The sequence below is a fragment of the Canis aureus genome, chromosome 13 (assembly GCF_053574225.1).
Source record: "Canis aureus isolate CA01 chromosome 13, VMU_Caureus_v.1.0, whole genome shotgun sequence".
Classification (NCBI taxonomy): Eukaryota; Metazoa; Chordata; class Mammalia; order Carnivora; family Canidae; genus Canis; species Canis aureus.
The window spans coordinates 44,563,944-44,580,346 of NC_135623.1; the positions used below are offsets into that span (position 1 = coordinate 44,563,944).

A 16,403-nucleotide genomic window follows, 5' to 3' on the forward strand; every position below is an offset into this window, starting at 1 on the left:
TGGGTTTTTTTGTTTGTTTTGTTTTTATCTCATAAGCCTGTATCCATCTCCACTGTAATATTCCCCTCCATTAATTCAGTGAAGAAACCAGGTCAATTCTCTCCAGAATTTCCCACATTCTTGATTTGGCAGATTGCTTCTTCAAGTGTCATTCAATCTCTTACTCTGTATTTTCTGTAGCCTGGAGTAAGACCTGTAGTAGAGCAGTATAGAGCTGTAGAGTAGACCTTTCTATGATGATAAGAATGTTTTTTCAATAGCCATGGCTAGAAGTTACCATATTGAACAGCATAGATGTGGAGGATTGGTCAGATTGATGTTTTCTTGGACACGAATATTTCATAAATGGTGTTCTGCCCTTTATATTTTACCACTTCAGGAGGCAAATGATGCTAAATTAGTAATAGGTTCAGATGTTGAAAGCATGATCCATCCATTTTAAAGTTCCATGTCACCCTTTAACAGTTTTGACAGCCATTTATGATTATTGCCTAGATCTACTATTTTGAGGTTGTAAGGTAGAGATTTTTCTCATTCTCTCATTCCATTATGTCTGTAAGTGGAATTCTTTTATAAAGAACTTTTCCCTCATTATCTGCATATTATCTTCAGATAAAATTCACACAGGACAGCTAGCATAATTTGCCAGCTTTCAAATTAAAGTGCCCTAGTCACTTTGAAAGATGATCAATAAAATATTTTTTAACTAGTAAGGTTTTTATATATTTCATTTATGATAAGTTACATTCATCATTTTCAAATTGTGCCATCTTTAGCCATTGGGAATTACTGAGTTGGTTCCTGTGTCGTTTTATTGGCCCTGTTTGTTTTTTGATAGTTTCTTGTTTTCTGCCACAATAAGAGGTCTCAGGCTCATGTATTTTGCCTGCCTTTTACCAAATCAGCCATTTTCCCAAAGAACCCTAATCCTTTTCAATGAAAATATTATTTGGAGTCTACCTACAGTCTGGGTGCTAGGTTGTGCATTTCTGCTGGGTTGTCATTACTTCTAGGCCTTTTTACTAGTAGAGGTAGGAGTACCTACCTTTTAAAAAGAAAACTAAGCACAAATTCATCAAATTTATGGACGAATGCAAGCTATCTACCTTGTGGCTGTTCTACCTAGATCTCTTTTGTCCTGAGCATCTTGGTTCTTAAAATTATGTGACTTAACGTAGTTATCGCTACATAGATGTTTCTAAATAATATAGTACTACTGATCATAAGGCTGCTAAACAGCAGTTTTGGGGGGTTTTTACAGTGTGGTTTTTTGTTTGTTTTGTCTTGTGGGTCTAAAATCAAAATACTGCTTAAAGTGACTTGAATGAATTTTTTTTCTTTCATATCTATTTTTTAATTATGGAGGACATACAGTTTTATTTAGGCAAAATAAGATGGAGTTAGAATCTGGCTTTTATCTTTGTTCCTTCCATTTATAGGTAACTTTTTATTAAGTTCTGGTTAAAATTTTCCTTTTGAAAACATTAAGTAAATACATAGATTAATAGTTATTTTTGCTCCCCTCCTTACATAAAAGGCAATGAATTTAGCACATTTCTATCTTTCTGTTAATCTAAACATGTAACCTGGGTATCACTCTCTATCAGGATACAATATAGCCGTCTTCTGGATTGCTCTGTACCACTGCCTGTCATTGCATTTTATGGATGTACTGTGTTTTTTTATTCAGCCACTTTCCTTTTGGTGGGTACTTAGATTATTTTCATTTATACTGCTTAGATAATGCAAAAATGAATTGAACAGCCTTTTACATGTATCATTTCTTATTTTAGCCAATTTATCTTGGGGAAATCTAGAAGCATAATTGCTGGGTAGTTTTGGTTATCAAATCTCCTGCATAAGAGTTGATGCATTTTGCATTCCCACCAGCAATGTATGAGAATACCTTTCTCTAATGGAGGAATAGGACGCTGTTTTAAAAAAAGATTGATATGAGTTAACCAGATTACTAAATTGGTAGTTCTTCAGGGTAACGTGGTTTTTAATTAATTATACTATCTCTTTTATAAACTTAGTTTTGTGTAAATCTTTTGTTTAGAGCTTGTTTTTACTGACAGACCTATAGCCTCCTTTAATAGCCCAGCTTCTGCATTCTTTTGTGCCTCAACCGCCTGCTGTTTTCCAAATAACTTTTTGCCTGGTAGCTTATTGAAAGGCAATTTGAGGTTTTTGTTTCTTTCTCCTGTAGTATTCCTGATAAATTAAGGAGTTGCTATAGAACATCTTGCTGAAAATAGATGACATTGTTATTAGTATTTTGGCACCAGAGTACATAGCAATCAATGAATTTCTTTTCAATCAATAATTTTCCCTTGTTTGCAGTGGATTCTGGTAGAAAAAAATCTTCAGAATATCTTTTCTGGTGTGTGAAGAGTTGTCAACTAGTTTTCTATGAAGGTTATTAATTCTGAATTAGATAATAATAGTGAGGGCAGCCCTGGTGGCTCAGCGGTTTAGTGCCACCTTTGGCCCAGGGTGGGATCCTGGAGACCCAGGATCGAGTCCCATGTCAGGCTCCCATGGAGCCTGCTTCTCCCTCTGCCTGTGTCTCTGCCCCCCCCCCCCCCCCCCCCCCCCCCGGTCTCTCATAAATAAAAATTTTTTTTTAAAGATAATAATAGTGAAAGAACTAGTAAAATTAGTTGACAGTCCTCACCCAAAGAATTTAATAAACCTGGGTAAAAGGAAGTATAAATGATTTATAATGAAAAGTTTCTTTCTGCCCCTTCCCAGCTATTCCCCCACAGGCAGCCAATATGTTTCTTGTGTTCCCTTCCATAGAAGAAAATAAAAGAATCTTTAAATGGAACTTGACTTTAAGATCAAAGATAACAGGAATGTAAACATGTTATTTTTTTATTAACCATAATAGTTTCAGTGGATTTGGTAAAATTTTTGATGAAGAGATTAGTCCAAAATACAACAAATAGAAAATCCTGGAATTTGATAGATAACCAATTTTAAGGAAAAGCAATGTCTCCCCTCATCCCCACCTTCTTGGACAAAGCTAAAATATCTGGTCTTTGTGTTTTATCAGTTTTATTAGCCCTTTCAAGAAATGCAGTTTTTAGGGGCCCGTGGGTGGCTAAGTTGTTTGGTCTGGTTGACTGTAGCTCAAGAGATGATCCCAGCGGGGAGTCTGCTTCTCCTTCTTCCTGTGCTCCCCCCCCCCCTTTGTGTCTCTTTCTCAAATAAATAAATATAATATTTAAAAAGGGAGAAGGAAGTAGTTTTTAATTCTTTGAAGAGTTTTTAAACACTTAGTATAGAGGCGCCTGGGTGGCTCAGTTGGTTGAATGTCTGCCTTTGGCCAAGATCATGATCCCCAGGGTCCTAAGATCCAGCCCGCCCTTGGGCTCCTCCCTGCTATTCTGTATGCAGCCTGCTTCTCCTTCTCCTCTGCCATTCCCCTCTCTTATGCTCTCTGACTCTTTCTATCTCTGGGTTAAATAAATCCATAAAATCTTTTAAAAAAACAAAATACTTAGTATGCACTGATAGTACCAAATAGGACTATCAAACCAGAATATTTTTAAAATATTGCTTCTAATTAATTTTATTGGCATTGAGCAATTAACTATTAAAGAGGAAACAATTGAAAGTAGTTTTAGGAAAATACTTGACTTTGAGATGCATCACAAGTCAGTTACAGTATCTTAAACCAGATGTTTTCAACACTGGCTGCACATAAGAATCCCCTCAGAAGTTGTTAAAAAAAAAAAATTTTTAACTATGCCCAAGACACTTCTGGAAGAGACTCTGACTTGATTGGACTAATGTAGGGTTGCAGGCATTTGATATTTCTCAGAAGCTCCCTAGTTAATACTGTGCTGCCAGGATTAAGAACCTCATACTAAAACTATTCTTCCTTTCTATTCAAATAATCAGGGATTTGATTGTTAATGAACATTTATCATATTTGTGTGTAACTTAACAGATTTGTCTTTTGACTAATCTTAAGTTTGCATTCAGCAAATATTTCCTATTTGACAGCAGGAGAAGGACCCCAGAGTTTCCAATTGTGAGTCAGCGAAACTCTTACAATGTTAATCCCAAGTATAGATAAATACAAATTTAGATATGAGACTAAATAAATTTGTGCCTTGCGGGGTTTTGGTAATAATGTTTTCAGTGAAGTAAGGATACTCACTGGATAAGCACTCTTGTCCCAGGATGAGAGTAAAATAAATCTGTCTTTAAAAATAATAGGAACTTACTTGGAAACGAAAATACCAGTTATTTAGATAAAGTATTAGTTTGAAAGCAGAAGTAACAATATAAGCACATTCTAGTATAATACTACCATTGATGGATATTCTCTGGTTACTTTATCTGGTAATAGTGGTTTCAGAGTTTAATAACTTGCTACTTGGCTGGGGATCCCTGGGTCGCTCAGTGGTTTAGCGCCTGCCTTTGGCCCAGGATGTGATCTTGGAGTCCTGGGATCAAGTCCCGCGTTGGGCTCCCTGCTTGGAGCCTGCTTCTCCCTCTGCCTGTGTCTCTGCTTCTCTCTCTGTGTCTCTCATGAGTAAATAAATAAAATCTTTAAAAATAATAATAACTTGCTACTTGGAATGCAGAATCTCAGGCCCTACCCCAGAGCTATTGAATCATAATCTGCATTTTAACAAAAGCTCCAGGTGGTTGATCTGCATATTACAGTTTGAGAAGTACCAGTCTAGTGGTTTTCAAACTAATACGTGAGGACTCCTAAATTATTTTTTATTTTTTAAAAGATTTGTATTTATTCATGAGAGGCACACAGAGAGAGAGAGAGGCAGAGACACAGGCAGAGGGAGAAGCAGGTGGGACTCAATCCCCAGCGGCGCTAAACCACTGAGCCACCAGGGCTGCTCCTAAATTATTTTTTAAATGAGGAAAAATCTATTGGCTTTTCAAGGAGTCAGGAATTTGGGACTGGAAGAGAACAATGACCCATCACTATTGCTACGTTTCTGTAGTAAGGAGTGGATAAAGCACTTAGGTTTGGCATTGAAGTTATAGGCTTGCTGTTTGTGAAAGAGGTAACCGCTAGGTTTTTGTTGCTCAATATTAATATCTGTTTCTAAGAAAAGTTTGATAACTGGGAAGTTTTAAGTTCAGATAGCTGTGTATAGATTAAAATTTAAACTGAATCTATTTCATTAATCTTAACTACTTGAAAAGGATAATGCTTAACTTGTGCTAACATTTATAAAATTTTAAGGGAAACTTTTTAAGGGAAACTGACTTGTTATAATAAATGACTTTCTTATAAAAGTCATGATCAGCCTTTTTGTTTAGACAGAAAAGAGGTGCAGTTGTATGTGATACAAGAGCCAAATAGCAAACAGCAAGTCACAGAAGGAGCTGGTGATAAATTATGTGCTTTTATTCTTGCTTTTTTTACGATTTGTGAGCTCCTTTAGTGTATTTTACTGTAAGTGTTTTCCAGTGCCTACTTACTAGCTCAGTCAATACATTTAGAAATAATTTGAGGACATAGCAGTTTGCAAATGCTGGCATTGGGAGATTTTTCATGACCTCTCAGTGTGCTAGCTAATATGGCCATTATTAAGGTGTTTGATGTTAGAATATGACTTTTTAATGTGTCGATGCTTGAATAGAGCTATTCTCAAGCTGGAGTAACTGAGACTGAATGGACAAGTGGATCTTCAAAAGGCGGACCTCTGCAGGCATTAACTAGGGAATCCACAAGAGGGTCGAGAAGAACTCCAAGGAAAAGGGTGATGCAAGGCTTATTGCTTAGAATTGGGTTTTCAGATTGGTAGGGTTTTAGTGATTATTTTATATTTATTGTTTTTGTTTTGTTTTCAAACTAACAGGTGGAAACTTCACAACATTTTCGTATAGATGGTGCAATAATTTCAGAGAGTACTCCCATAGCTGAAACTATAATGGCTTCAAGCAACGAAACCTTAGTAAATATGTTTCATAAACTATACAAGTGGTATTCTTTGTAAATTACCCTTTAATTAGAATTGGGGAGGTGGTAAATTTTGGCAAATCTCAAACTTGTGTTTTTAAACTAATTTCCCCATATAGTTCTGAATTTTAGAATTTGGCTAAATTCTAAAATTCTAATCTCTAATTCAGTATGGCTAATTTATATATATAAATTTGTTCCAAGAATCCTACTTCTAAGTATTGTAAGGATACTTTCTTGCTAAAATATTTAAAGAATGGTAAGGCTTCATATGAGAAGCACTGAATATGTTCATTTCTAGGTTCTTTTGCCTAAATTTTTATTACGGGAAAGTTTTCAGATATTACAGAAATAGAGTATCTTTTTTTTCTTTTTACGTGTCTGTTTTGTGTGGATAATTCTGAGTCTGAATAATTTGAATCTTGGCAGGTTGTCAATAGGGTGACTGGAAATTTCAAGCATGCAGCTCCTATTCTGCCAATCACTGAATTCTCAGACATACCCAGAAGAACACCAAAGAAACCATTGACGAGAGCTGAAGTAAATGCATAAAATTTAGATCGATGCTATCATTGATCTTTTAAAGAGGAAATTTTTTATATTTGTTTTTTGCAGTGGGAGGGAGCAGAGCTTTCTTAACTGGGTGGGATGTGTTTGTGTGTGTGTATATATATGCATATGTTATTTTAAAGACATACTTTATTAGTGACAATCGAAAGTAACTAATATAGTATGATATGCTAATACTATCTGCTTGCTCCTGTGTCTCTTAAGTTCTACTTTTCAAGGGAGTATTCATTGGTGTGCTGCTTCTAATATGTTCTCTTTGTTATTGATGTGGGTTGAAAGCATTACTGGGCTGTTGGGGAGGCTATACTATCTTTTACTAAAAGGTCAAATAATGAGACTTTAATGTGACTTTGTATGATGCTTGAATTGATTAACTCCTGTATAATTAAGCTAAAGTACTAACTGCATGATGCATTATAATTTTAATGAATTTTCACCAAAGGTTGTTTTGATCTGAGCGTAATGGTAAACTGCAAAAACCATCAGATTATTTTATTTAAAAAATCATTTTATGGGTTTTTCTTAAGTTAAAAAGATTGAATTGACTCGGTAGTTAAAAGATATACTAAAATTTAAAGATCCATGTTAATTTGATATCTTCCAGATTTCATTATTTATTTTATTAGAAATTTCTTAACAGAAGAAGAAACCGTGTATTTTTAATAAATCCAGTGGGGGAACCTAATGCTGCCATATTAGCTGTACTGAATTTTAGTTTTGGGGGGTTTTGTGGCATTTTGTTTTGTTTTTTTTTTTAACTTGCTTGAATGTGTGGCAGTCCCCAGGCCCCCATTACCACATTAACATTGAAAAAAATTGAAGGGAGCTTTGGAAGTATATGAATACTTGGGTGGTGATGAATTTAGAAAGGGCAGTGGTAAAAGCTGGGGCAGACTCGAAAGCATTCTGTTCTCTGAAACTTCTTTTTTTGATTGTTTTAATTGCACATTTACACTAAAGGTTAACTTGTTGTTTGTTTCTTATTAGGTGGGAGAAAAAACAGAGGAAAGAAGAATAGAAAGGGATATTCTTAAGGAAATGTTTCCCTTTGAAGCATCTACACCAACAGGAATTAGGTATTCAGATACATTAAAACAAGTATTAGTGTATTCTACTAGGGCGTTTTTATATATTTACTTATTTATTCCCGCCTTTATTGAGGTGTAATTGACATAAAAAATTGTATATATTTAGGATGTACAACATGATTATTTAAAATGCATATATAGGAATTTTAATTTTTTAATTTTTAACTAAGTGTGGTTGGCATATAATATGGGAATTTTAGTTTTTAATTCTTCACACAGTTATTGTACCTGTGTTCTCAGAATTAAACTGTTCTTTTGAGAGTAGTTTAATTCTAAGTCACCAGTTCATGTTCTTGAAAGTTGAGTCAGTTTCAAAGTTAACTTTAATAAGCTGAAGTAAAATAAATAATTTGCCTTCTTTCTAATTCTTTTCTCTAAACAGAAACATAGAAGGAAATAATTTTTTTCCCTTAAGGTTTCCCTTTACTAATTGAAAAGACTGTTTAGATAACACCTGAATTGTTTCCTGACTGAAAGAAGCACAAATTTATTTTTTTCCTCTTATCTCCTAAATATCCTGGCTCTGAAAAGAAGACAAGTTTAGTGACTATTAGTGTTCTGAGTCTTATTTTCTAGTAGAATGAGCATCCAACATTTTATTTATTTATTTATTTATTTTTATTTTTATTTTTATTTTTATTTTTATTTTTATTTATTTATGATAGTCACACAGAGAGAGAGAGAGAGGCAGAAACATAGGCAGAGGGAGAAGCAGGCTCCATGCACCGGGAGCCCGACGTGGGATTCAATCCTGGGTCTCCAGGATCGCGCCCTGGGCCAAAGGCAGGCGCTAAACCGCTGCGCCACCCAGGGATCCCAGCATCCAACATTTTTTTTTTTTAAAGATTTATTTATTTATTCATTCAGAGAGAGCGAGAGAGAGGCAAAGACACAGGCAGAGGGAGAAGCAGGCTCCATGCAGGAAGCCCGATGTGGGACTTGATCCCGGGTCTCCAGGATCACACCTCGGGCTGCAGGCGGCACCAAACCACTGCGCCACCGGGGCTGCCCCGCATCCAACATTTTAAATGAAAAATGTATAGAGATTTTAAATAGGCTGACTGACCTCATTATTTACATGTGACAGTTTTCTATTATTATTTCAAAGAATGTGTTTGAAATTAGGAGTGGTAATAACATTTTATATTTTATATTGAAATCATGACTTTTATCTAAATTTACTTTTTTTCTTCCTGCTTTCACTCCCAACAGTGCTAGTTGCCGCAGACCAATCAAAGGGGCTGCAGGCCGGCCATTAGAACTCAGTGATTTCAGGATGGAAGAATCTTTTTCAACTAAATATATTCCTAAGTATGTTCCCTTGGCAGATGTCAAGTCAGAAAAGACAAAAAAAGGACGCTCCATTCCCATGTGGATAAAAATTTTGCTGTTTGTTGTTGTGGCCATTTTTTTGTTTTTGGTCTATCAAGCTATGGAAACCAACCAAGGAAATCCGTTCAGTAGTTTTCTTTCTAATGACTCTGGTAAATCCATCTGAATGATATCTCTTTGGCACACTCAATTTGGTCTCCTATTTTTTCTAATAACTGTATAAAGAAAATTTGTGTACACTTGTTGACTTGAGAACTAAAAATAATGTGATTTCACCTCAATAAATGTAGATTTCATTGAAAAGCAAACAGGATATATAAATGGACTTCATTTAAATGTTTTGGACTTTGGACGAGTAGGAGATCACTTCGTGCCATATGAATAATCTTTTTTAGCTCTGGAACATTTTTGTAGGCTTTATTTTTTTAATGTGGACATCTTATTTCACTTTTGAGAAAAATGTATATTGTTTTTGTGTATTTGGGAAACAAGAAGGGCAAAATATGGTAGTATAATGTGAAGCTACACATTTAAATACTTTGAATTCTTACAGAAAAGATTTTAAGTATTATTCTCTGCTGTATAAAAACTTTAGAGATACGTGAAACATGAAATTGGTAAGAAAACAAGTAACTTGGGTTGTACTTTTTGTAACTGCCACAGGTTTGATGTGTTTATGGGGGAACATACAGCAATAATCTCTTCTGTAACTTTTATTAATAGTAATATTATTGTAGTCCTATTGTACTCACTTTTTAAAAGATTTCTAGCATCATGAATGTCCTACTTCAGTAAGACCCATTTAAATGCTGTTGATATTTTAGCAGGGATCTTTAGTGCAACATATACATGTTTTAGAGAATTGTTAGCTAGCTGTACATGTTTTTAAAACGTTTAGCTAGCTATAAGGCTGTAATTGGAAACTTGTACTTTTTATTTACAACAAAACATTTATTCTGTTAATCCAGTTTGCTACCAAAATATTTTTTAGATATAAGTGTGTGTCTGTTTAGAAGTTAGAAACTTTAAATACTGGTCTGAGGTTCCATTTGGATTCATTATTACATTGTCTTGTTACCAAAAACAAAATTTGCTATTTTTTTCCCCTATATTTTTCAACAGAATTTGATTTAAAAGTCCAAAAAGTGTTTACTTAAAATTACATAGTAAACTTTTCTTAGATACAAAGTAGTTAATACATAAATTTATAATCTCTGAATATGAAGTGGGCATTATGATTTTTATATACTCTTGAAATGGTTAACTTATCTTTGTGGTTGATTTATTTTATTTTTTAGTTAAAACTTACCTCATGTATAACTTGGTTAAGTAAAGTAGTAGGTAATTGAAATTTCAGTAGAATCAAGTAAAACAAAAATTTAAACTTACTCATTTGAATTTAAACTTTACAGTGATTGACCATAAAGCACACTAAAAGTATAAGTTATTTTAAATATCATCTGAAATAAAAAGATACTTTTAAAAAAGCAAAAGCTTAATATGTATATTTAGACCAACCACACAATTTTTATTTCATTAGCTGTATTCTGGTGTTTGGCTTTGAATTATTTTGTAGACATTTTTCACTTAACTTTGCAATTGATGAGAAATTTGTAGGTCTGGTCCCATGGAGGAGTGGGGAACTTACTCCTACATCAGAAATGCTTGCCTCTCTGAGTAAAAGTGTTTCTTTGAAATGAGCCACAGAGGGGGCACGTTTTACTCATCTTTTCTGCAGTACAGTAATAGCAGTCTACTTTTTTCTTGTTTCTAAACTTTGCTTCCCTTTTTGATTAGAAATTGTGAGAAGCTGCATTTAATGTTTAAAAATATGGGAAGATAAATCGAACTTATATGTATGTAAGATCAATTTTCTAATAGAAAGGTATGGTCCAAAATAGTAAAAGAAGGACCAGGTAAAACATGTAGTTTGTTTTTTTTTTTCTTTTAACGTATACTTGGTCTTTTGTCTGTGTCTGTTTTATTCCACTAGAATAAATGTGTCCTTGATGTAAATGCAAAGCATTTCTTCCTGATTAAATTGTAGATGTAGACTTTACAATATAATTCAATAATAAAAAATAATTAACCTCTAGTTTTGTCATTGTAATAAATGCTTTTCATATAGTACAAACTATTAAGATACCTGATAATGTTTCTTATGTGAGTTTTATAGATTGTTGAATTTTAGTTCTCATTTCAGTCTACTCTTTTATATTTTGCTTTTAATCATTTCATAATCAGCTCCTCATTTGTTCACGGATAAGTGGTGGATAGCCATTATACTCACAATGATAGAGGGAAGCTTTCAAAGGTACCTCTCCCACTCTACAGTAAAGTAATAGAGTACAATATAATATACTTTTTTCAGTCTCCCTTTCCTTTTTTCACCCCAGTTTTACTGTCTTAGTACTTCTCTCTGATACTCATTGTTGGTCTTGCTTTGAGATTAAGCAAAGATGTTGCCAAGGTATATTAATAATGGAGCTGTGTTCATAAGATGGAAGTGTTTTTCTCTGTCCATCATTCATGCGTCTCCCAAAGGTGAGTTTATTTAAATTTGTGGTTCTTAAAGTAATATATATCCTATAATTAATTAGAAAGCATATAGCATCAAAGGCTTACCATGCTTATTGCATGCTTACCCTGTGCTAGATATCTATCTACTGTTTTATGTGCTTGGCATGTATTGACTGACTTAATCCTTGTGATAATCCTGTGAAGAAAGTTTTTTTTTTTTTTAAGATTTTATTTATTTATTCATAGAGACACAGAGAGAGAAAGAGAGGCAGAGACACAGGCAGAGGGAGAAGCAGGCTTCCTGCAAGGAGCCCGATGTGGGACTCGATCCCAGATCCCAGGATCATGCCCTGAGCTGAAGGGAGATGCTCAACCACTGAGCCACCCAGGCGTCCCAAGAAAGTATTTTCTTAATGTCTCATTACAAAAAGGAAATTAATGCTCAGAGGGGTTAAGAGACTTGTTGAAGTTTGCACAGCTGGGAAATGATGGGTCTCTCTACATACGATACAGCAGAAGGGACATGAAAGACTAACCCCACATATATACTCTGTACCCATTTTCTTATTCAGCCTTGCTCCTTCTACAGTTTTGGTGCCTCTAAGTTCCAAACTTAAAATCCGCTTCTAGTTTTCATCTTTCTCTGTCGCCATTTAAGTTTCTTTTATGTATATATATATTTGACGTAATACATTATATAAATTTAATGTGTGTTACTTTGATATATTTATTTTTTTAAGATTTATTTATTTATTCATGAAAGACACAAACTGAGAGAGAGAGGCAGAGAGAAGCAGGGAGCCCGATGTAGGGACTTGATCCTGGGATCACACCTGAGCCGAAGGCAGGTGCCCAACCACTGAGCCACCCAGGTGTCCCACTTTGATACATTTATTGTAATATGATTGCTGCTATAGCAACTTACCACGTAATTAGGGTGTAATATTGTTTATACTAAAGGCCATTCTTTCATAAATAATGGGATCTCTTTTCAAAGTCCAGATTTTACTGAAAGCTATTTTTGGGCATCATAATCATAGTACATTAAAATACATTGATCAGTATTACCTATCCTATCATGAATTATATACAACTTTTAATTGCATAAATACTATCACTTTTTTCTTAAATTTAAAATGATTAATTTATTTAAATATGTTATTTTTTTAATTGATTTTTTGTGGGTTTTTTGTTTGTTTGGATTTTATTTATTCATGAAGAGAGGCAGAGACATAGGCAGAGGGAGAAGCAGGCTTCATGTAGGAAGCCCAATGTGGGACTCGATCCCAGGACCCCAGCATCACGCCAAGGCAAAGGCAGACACTCAACCACTGAGCCACCCAGGCATCCCTAAATGTTATTTTCTGTTTTATATTAAATTTATATACCCTATTTTTTTCTAAGTTTCATTTTCTATTTTTTTTTAAATTCCAGTGTAGTAACATACAGTATTCTATTAATTTCAGGTATACAATATAGTGATTCAACAATTCTACACATTACTCGGTGTTCATTAAGCTAGGTGTGCTTTTGTGGCACCTGGGTGGCTCAATGAGTTAAGCATCTGCCTTCTGCTCAGATCGTGCCCCCCAGGGTCCCGGGATCCAGCAGAGTTGGACTCTGCTCAGCGGGGAACCTGCATCTCCCTCCTACCTGCCACTCCTCCTACTTGTGTGCTCACTCTGTCAAATAAATAAAAATCTTAAAAAACAAAACAAAGGTACTCTCTTCATCCCCTTCATGTATTTCACCCATCCCTCACCCACCTCCCCTCTGGGAACCATCAGTTTGTTCTCTATAGTTGATTCTGTTTTTTGGTTTGTTGTTTCTTTGTTCACTTTTGGGGTTTTTTTCCCTTAAATTCCACATATGAATGAAGTCCTATGGATTTGTATTTTTCTTTTTTTTGTCTTTTTGTTTTTAATAGGCTCCACACCCAGCATGGAGCCTTAATATTGGTCTCAAACTCACAACCATGAGATCAAGACCAGAGCCTGAGCTGAGATCAAGAGTCAGACATCTAATTGACTGAGCCACCCACGCACCCCCATGTGGTACTTGTCTTTCATTTACTTACTTCCTTTAGCATTATACTCTAGATCCATCCATATTTTTTGCAAATAGCAAGATTTAACTCTTTACTATAACGATAATATTGCAGCATTCCTTACAATAGTCAAATTATGGAAGCAATCTAAGTGTCCATAGATGAACAGATAAAGATGTGGTATATACATATACCCAATGGAATATTATGCGTAGGGGTGCATATATGCTTTCAAATTAGTGTTTTCTTATTCTTTGGGTAAATACCCAGTAATGGAATTACTGGATCATAGTGTAGTTCTATTTTTAATTTTTGGGAGGATCTCTATACTGTTTTGGAAATTTTTTTTTTTTTTTTTTTTTTGGTGGTGGTGGTGGTTAGTTGCATAAGTTCTTTATATATTTTGGATACTAACCCTTTATTGGACATATCATTTGTAAATATCTTCACCCATTCAGTAAGTTGTCTTTTAGTTTTGTTGATTATTTTCTTTGCTGTGCAGAAGGTTGGTTGTTTTTTTTGTTTTTGTTTTTTTTTAATATACTTCCAACAGTTTATTTTTGCTTTTGTTTCTCCTGCCTCAGGAGACATATCTAGGAAAAATGTTGCTATGGCTGATGTCAGAAATTTTTGCCTGTGTTCTCTTCTAGGATATTTATGGTTTGAGGTCTCACATACATTTAGGTCCTAATGCATTTAGGTACATTGTAAGAAAATGATCCAGTTTTATTATTTTGTATGTAGCTAGCTGCCCAGTTTTCCCAGCAGCATTTGTTGAAAAGACTTTTTCACATTGCATTTTCTTATCTTTTTTTGTTGAGGATTTTCTATTAATGTTTTCCATCTTTATACTGTTTTTTGAAATGCATTGTCTTTGACATCTCACTTCTTTTTCATTCTGTCATTGTGGTAAACATGTTTAAATTCCCTTCTCAGGGGCAGCCTGGGTGGCTCAGCGGATTGGTGCCACCTTTGGCCCAGGGTATGATTCTGGAGACCCGGGATCAAGTCCCATGTCGGGCTCCCTGCATGGAGCCTGCTTCTCCCTCTGCCTGTCTGCCTCTCTCTGTCTCTCTCTGTCTTTCATTAATAAATCAATAAAAATCTTTTTAAAAAATAAAATAAATTCCCTTCTCAGGAGTGCCTGGGTGCTCAGTTGGATAAATGTCTGCCTTCAGCCCAAGTCATGATTCCAGGGTCCTGGGATTGTCTGATCAGTCTCCCTTTTCAGTAATAATAGAGCCTCAACAGGAAGAGACTATGTGGCCAGCCTGTCACCTTGAATTAGCAGTCACTGAGTGCTTTTCAGAATTTATATACCATCCTCCTACCAAAGACTTGGGAAGGAAGTAGAGGAGACCCTGAATTTTGAGTGCAGGGCAACTCCAGCAGGTTGATTCTATTGTGTTCTGGTATAGAATCATTAGTTTAGCTGACATTTGATGGCATTTATGCCATAATCACAGTATTTTGAAATTGATTGCTTATAAAATTTTACTGTCCACTTGAGCAAATATTTATTTGATGCCTCTGTGCCAAGTACAATTTTTGGCAATAGAGGATGCAGTTTTAGGAATATCTTTGAGGCTCCCTGGGTGGCTCAGATGTTTAGCGCCTGCCTTTGGCCCAGGGTGTGGTCCTGGGGTCAAGTCCCGCATTGGGCTCCCTGCGTGGAGCCTGCTTCTCCCTCTGCCTGTGTCTCTGCCTCTCTCTCTCTCTCTCTCTCTCTCTCTCTGTGTGTCTCTTGTGAATAAATAAATAAAATCTTTTTTTATCTATATCTATCTATCTATCTATCTATCTATCTATCTATTTACTTATCTCTGACAGAGAGAGAGAGAGGCACAGACACAGGTAGAGGGAGAAGCAGGCCCCATGCTTCTATCCAGGACTCCAGGATCACGCCCTGGGCCAAAGGCAGGCAGGCTGAGCCACCCAGGAATCTCAATAAATAAAATCTTAAAAAAAAAAAATCTTAAAATCTAAAAAAAAAAAAAATCTTTGAACTTGACTTGGGCATTCTTTTAAAGACTTTATTTTTTCATGAGAGACCCACAGAGAGAGACCTAGAGGGAGAAGTAGGCTTCCTGTGGGGAGCCTGTTGTGGGACTCATCCCCAGACTGGCCGGGATTGTGCCCTGAGCCACCCAGGTGTCCCAAGAAGTGATTTTTTAAAAGAAAAAAATATATATGTTTAATTAACTAACAGCAGTGTAGGTTTACCTGCAGTTTAAATACTGTTGCCGATTTTCTTTACCTTATTGTGGCCAATTAATAATGTTTAACCCTTCTAAGTCAACCAAAAATTTGTCAGAGCTTGTTGGGAATAAATTATGAATATACAATACTAATCGAGCACTAATGTACTAGATCACTATGGATTTTGTAGTGGAAAATTCAACATATTTATCTTGTGGTGATAACATAATTTGAATTTGTGAAACAGTATAAAATGTACCTGTTTAATTTGTCTTAGCAACAGAAATTATAGTTTTATCACAGCTATGGTTTAATTAAAGGAAATAAGTTCTCTGTTGGTACGTAACCTCAAGATTTAGCAACTTAATTATTGCCGTGTCTATGGATCATAAATCAGGGAGTGACTTGGCTGTAGGATTATGACTAAGATCTCGTGACTGTAGTTAAACTGTTAGGGCTGCAGTATCATCTAAAGGCTTGACTAGGGCAGAATCTTATTCAAGCTCATAGGATAGTTGTAGGCCTTTGAGGTTTCTTACTCAAGTTCCTCCAACTGCTGGGGAAAGACCTTAGGTTATCTGAGTCCCCTCATGACGTGACAGCTAGATTCTCCCAAAGCAATCCAAGAGGGAAAGTGTACCCGTGATTCTTTTTTTTTTTTTTTAATATTTATTTATTTATTTATTCATGATAGACACAG

At 35.3% G+C, this 16,403-nt stretch overlaps 1 protein-coding gene across 4 annotated transcripts in view; it reads left to right on the forward strand.

Moving 5' to 3' along the window:
- Positions 1-11,032, forward strand: part of TMPO (thymopoietin) — a 37,925-nt gene extending 26,893 nt beyond the window's left edge. Inside the window, exons 5-9 of one of the 4 annotated variants that reach the window (XM_077845946.1) lie at positions 5,628-5,747; positions 5,847-5,942; positions 6,377-6,487; positions 7,505-7,593; positions 8,818-11,032. In XM_077845946.1, the coding sequence (XP_077702072.1) occupies positions 5,628-5,747; positions 5,847-5,942; positions 6,377-6,487; positions 7,505-7,593; positions 8,818-9,103 (702 nt within the window). In that variant the 3' untranslated portion in view covers positions 9,104-11,032. The remainder of the gene's footprint in view (positions 1-5,627; positions 5,748-5,846; positions 5,943-6,376; positions 6,488-7,504; positions 7,594-8,817) is intronic. The other 3 variants (XM_077845947.1, XM_077845948.1, XM_077845945.1) reach the window with 3 other exon arrangements.
- The last annotated feature ends 5,371 nt before the right edge of the window (positions 11,033-16,403 follow it).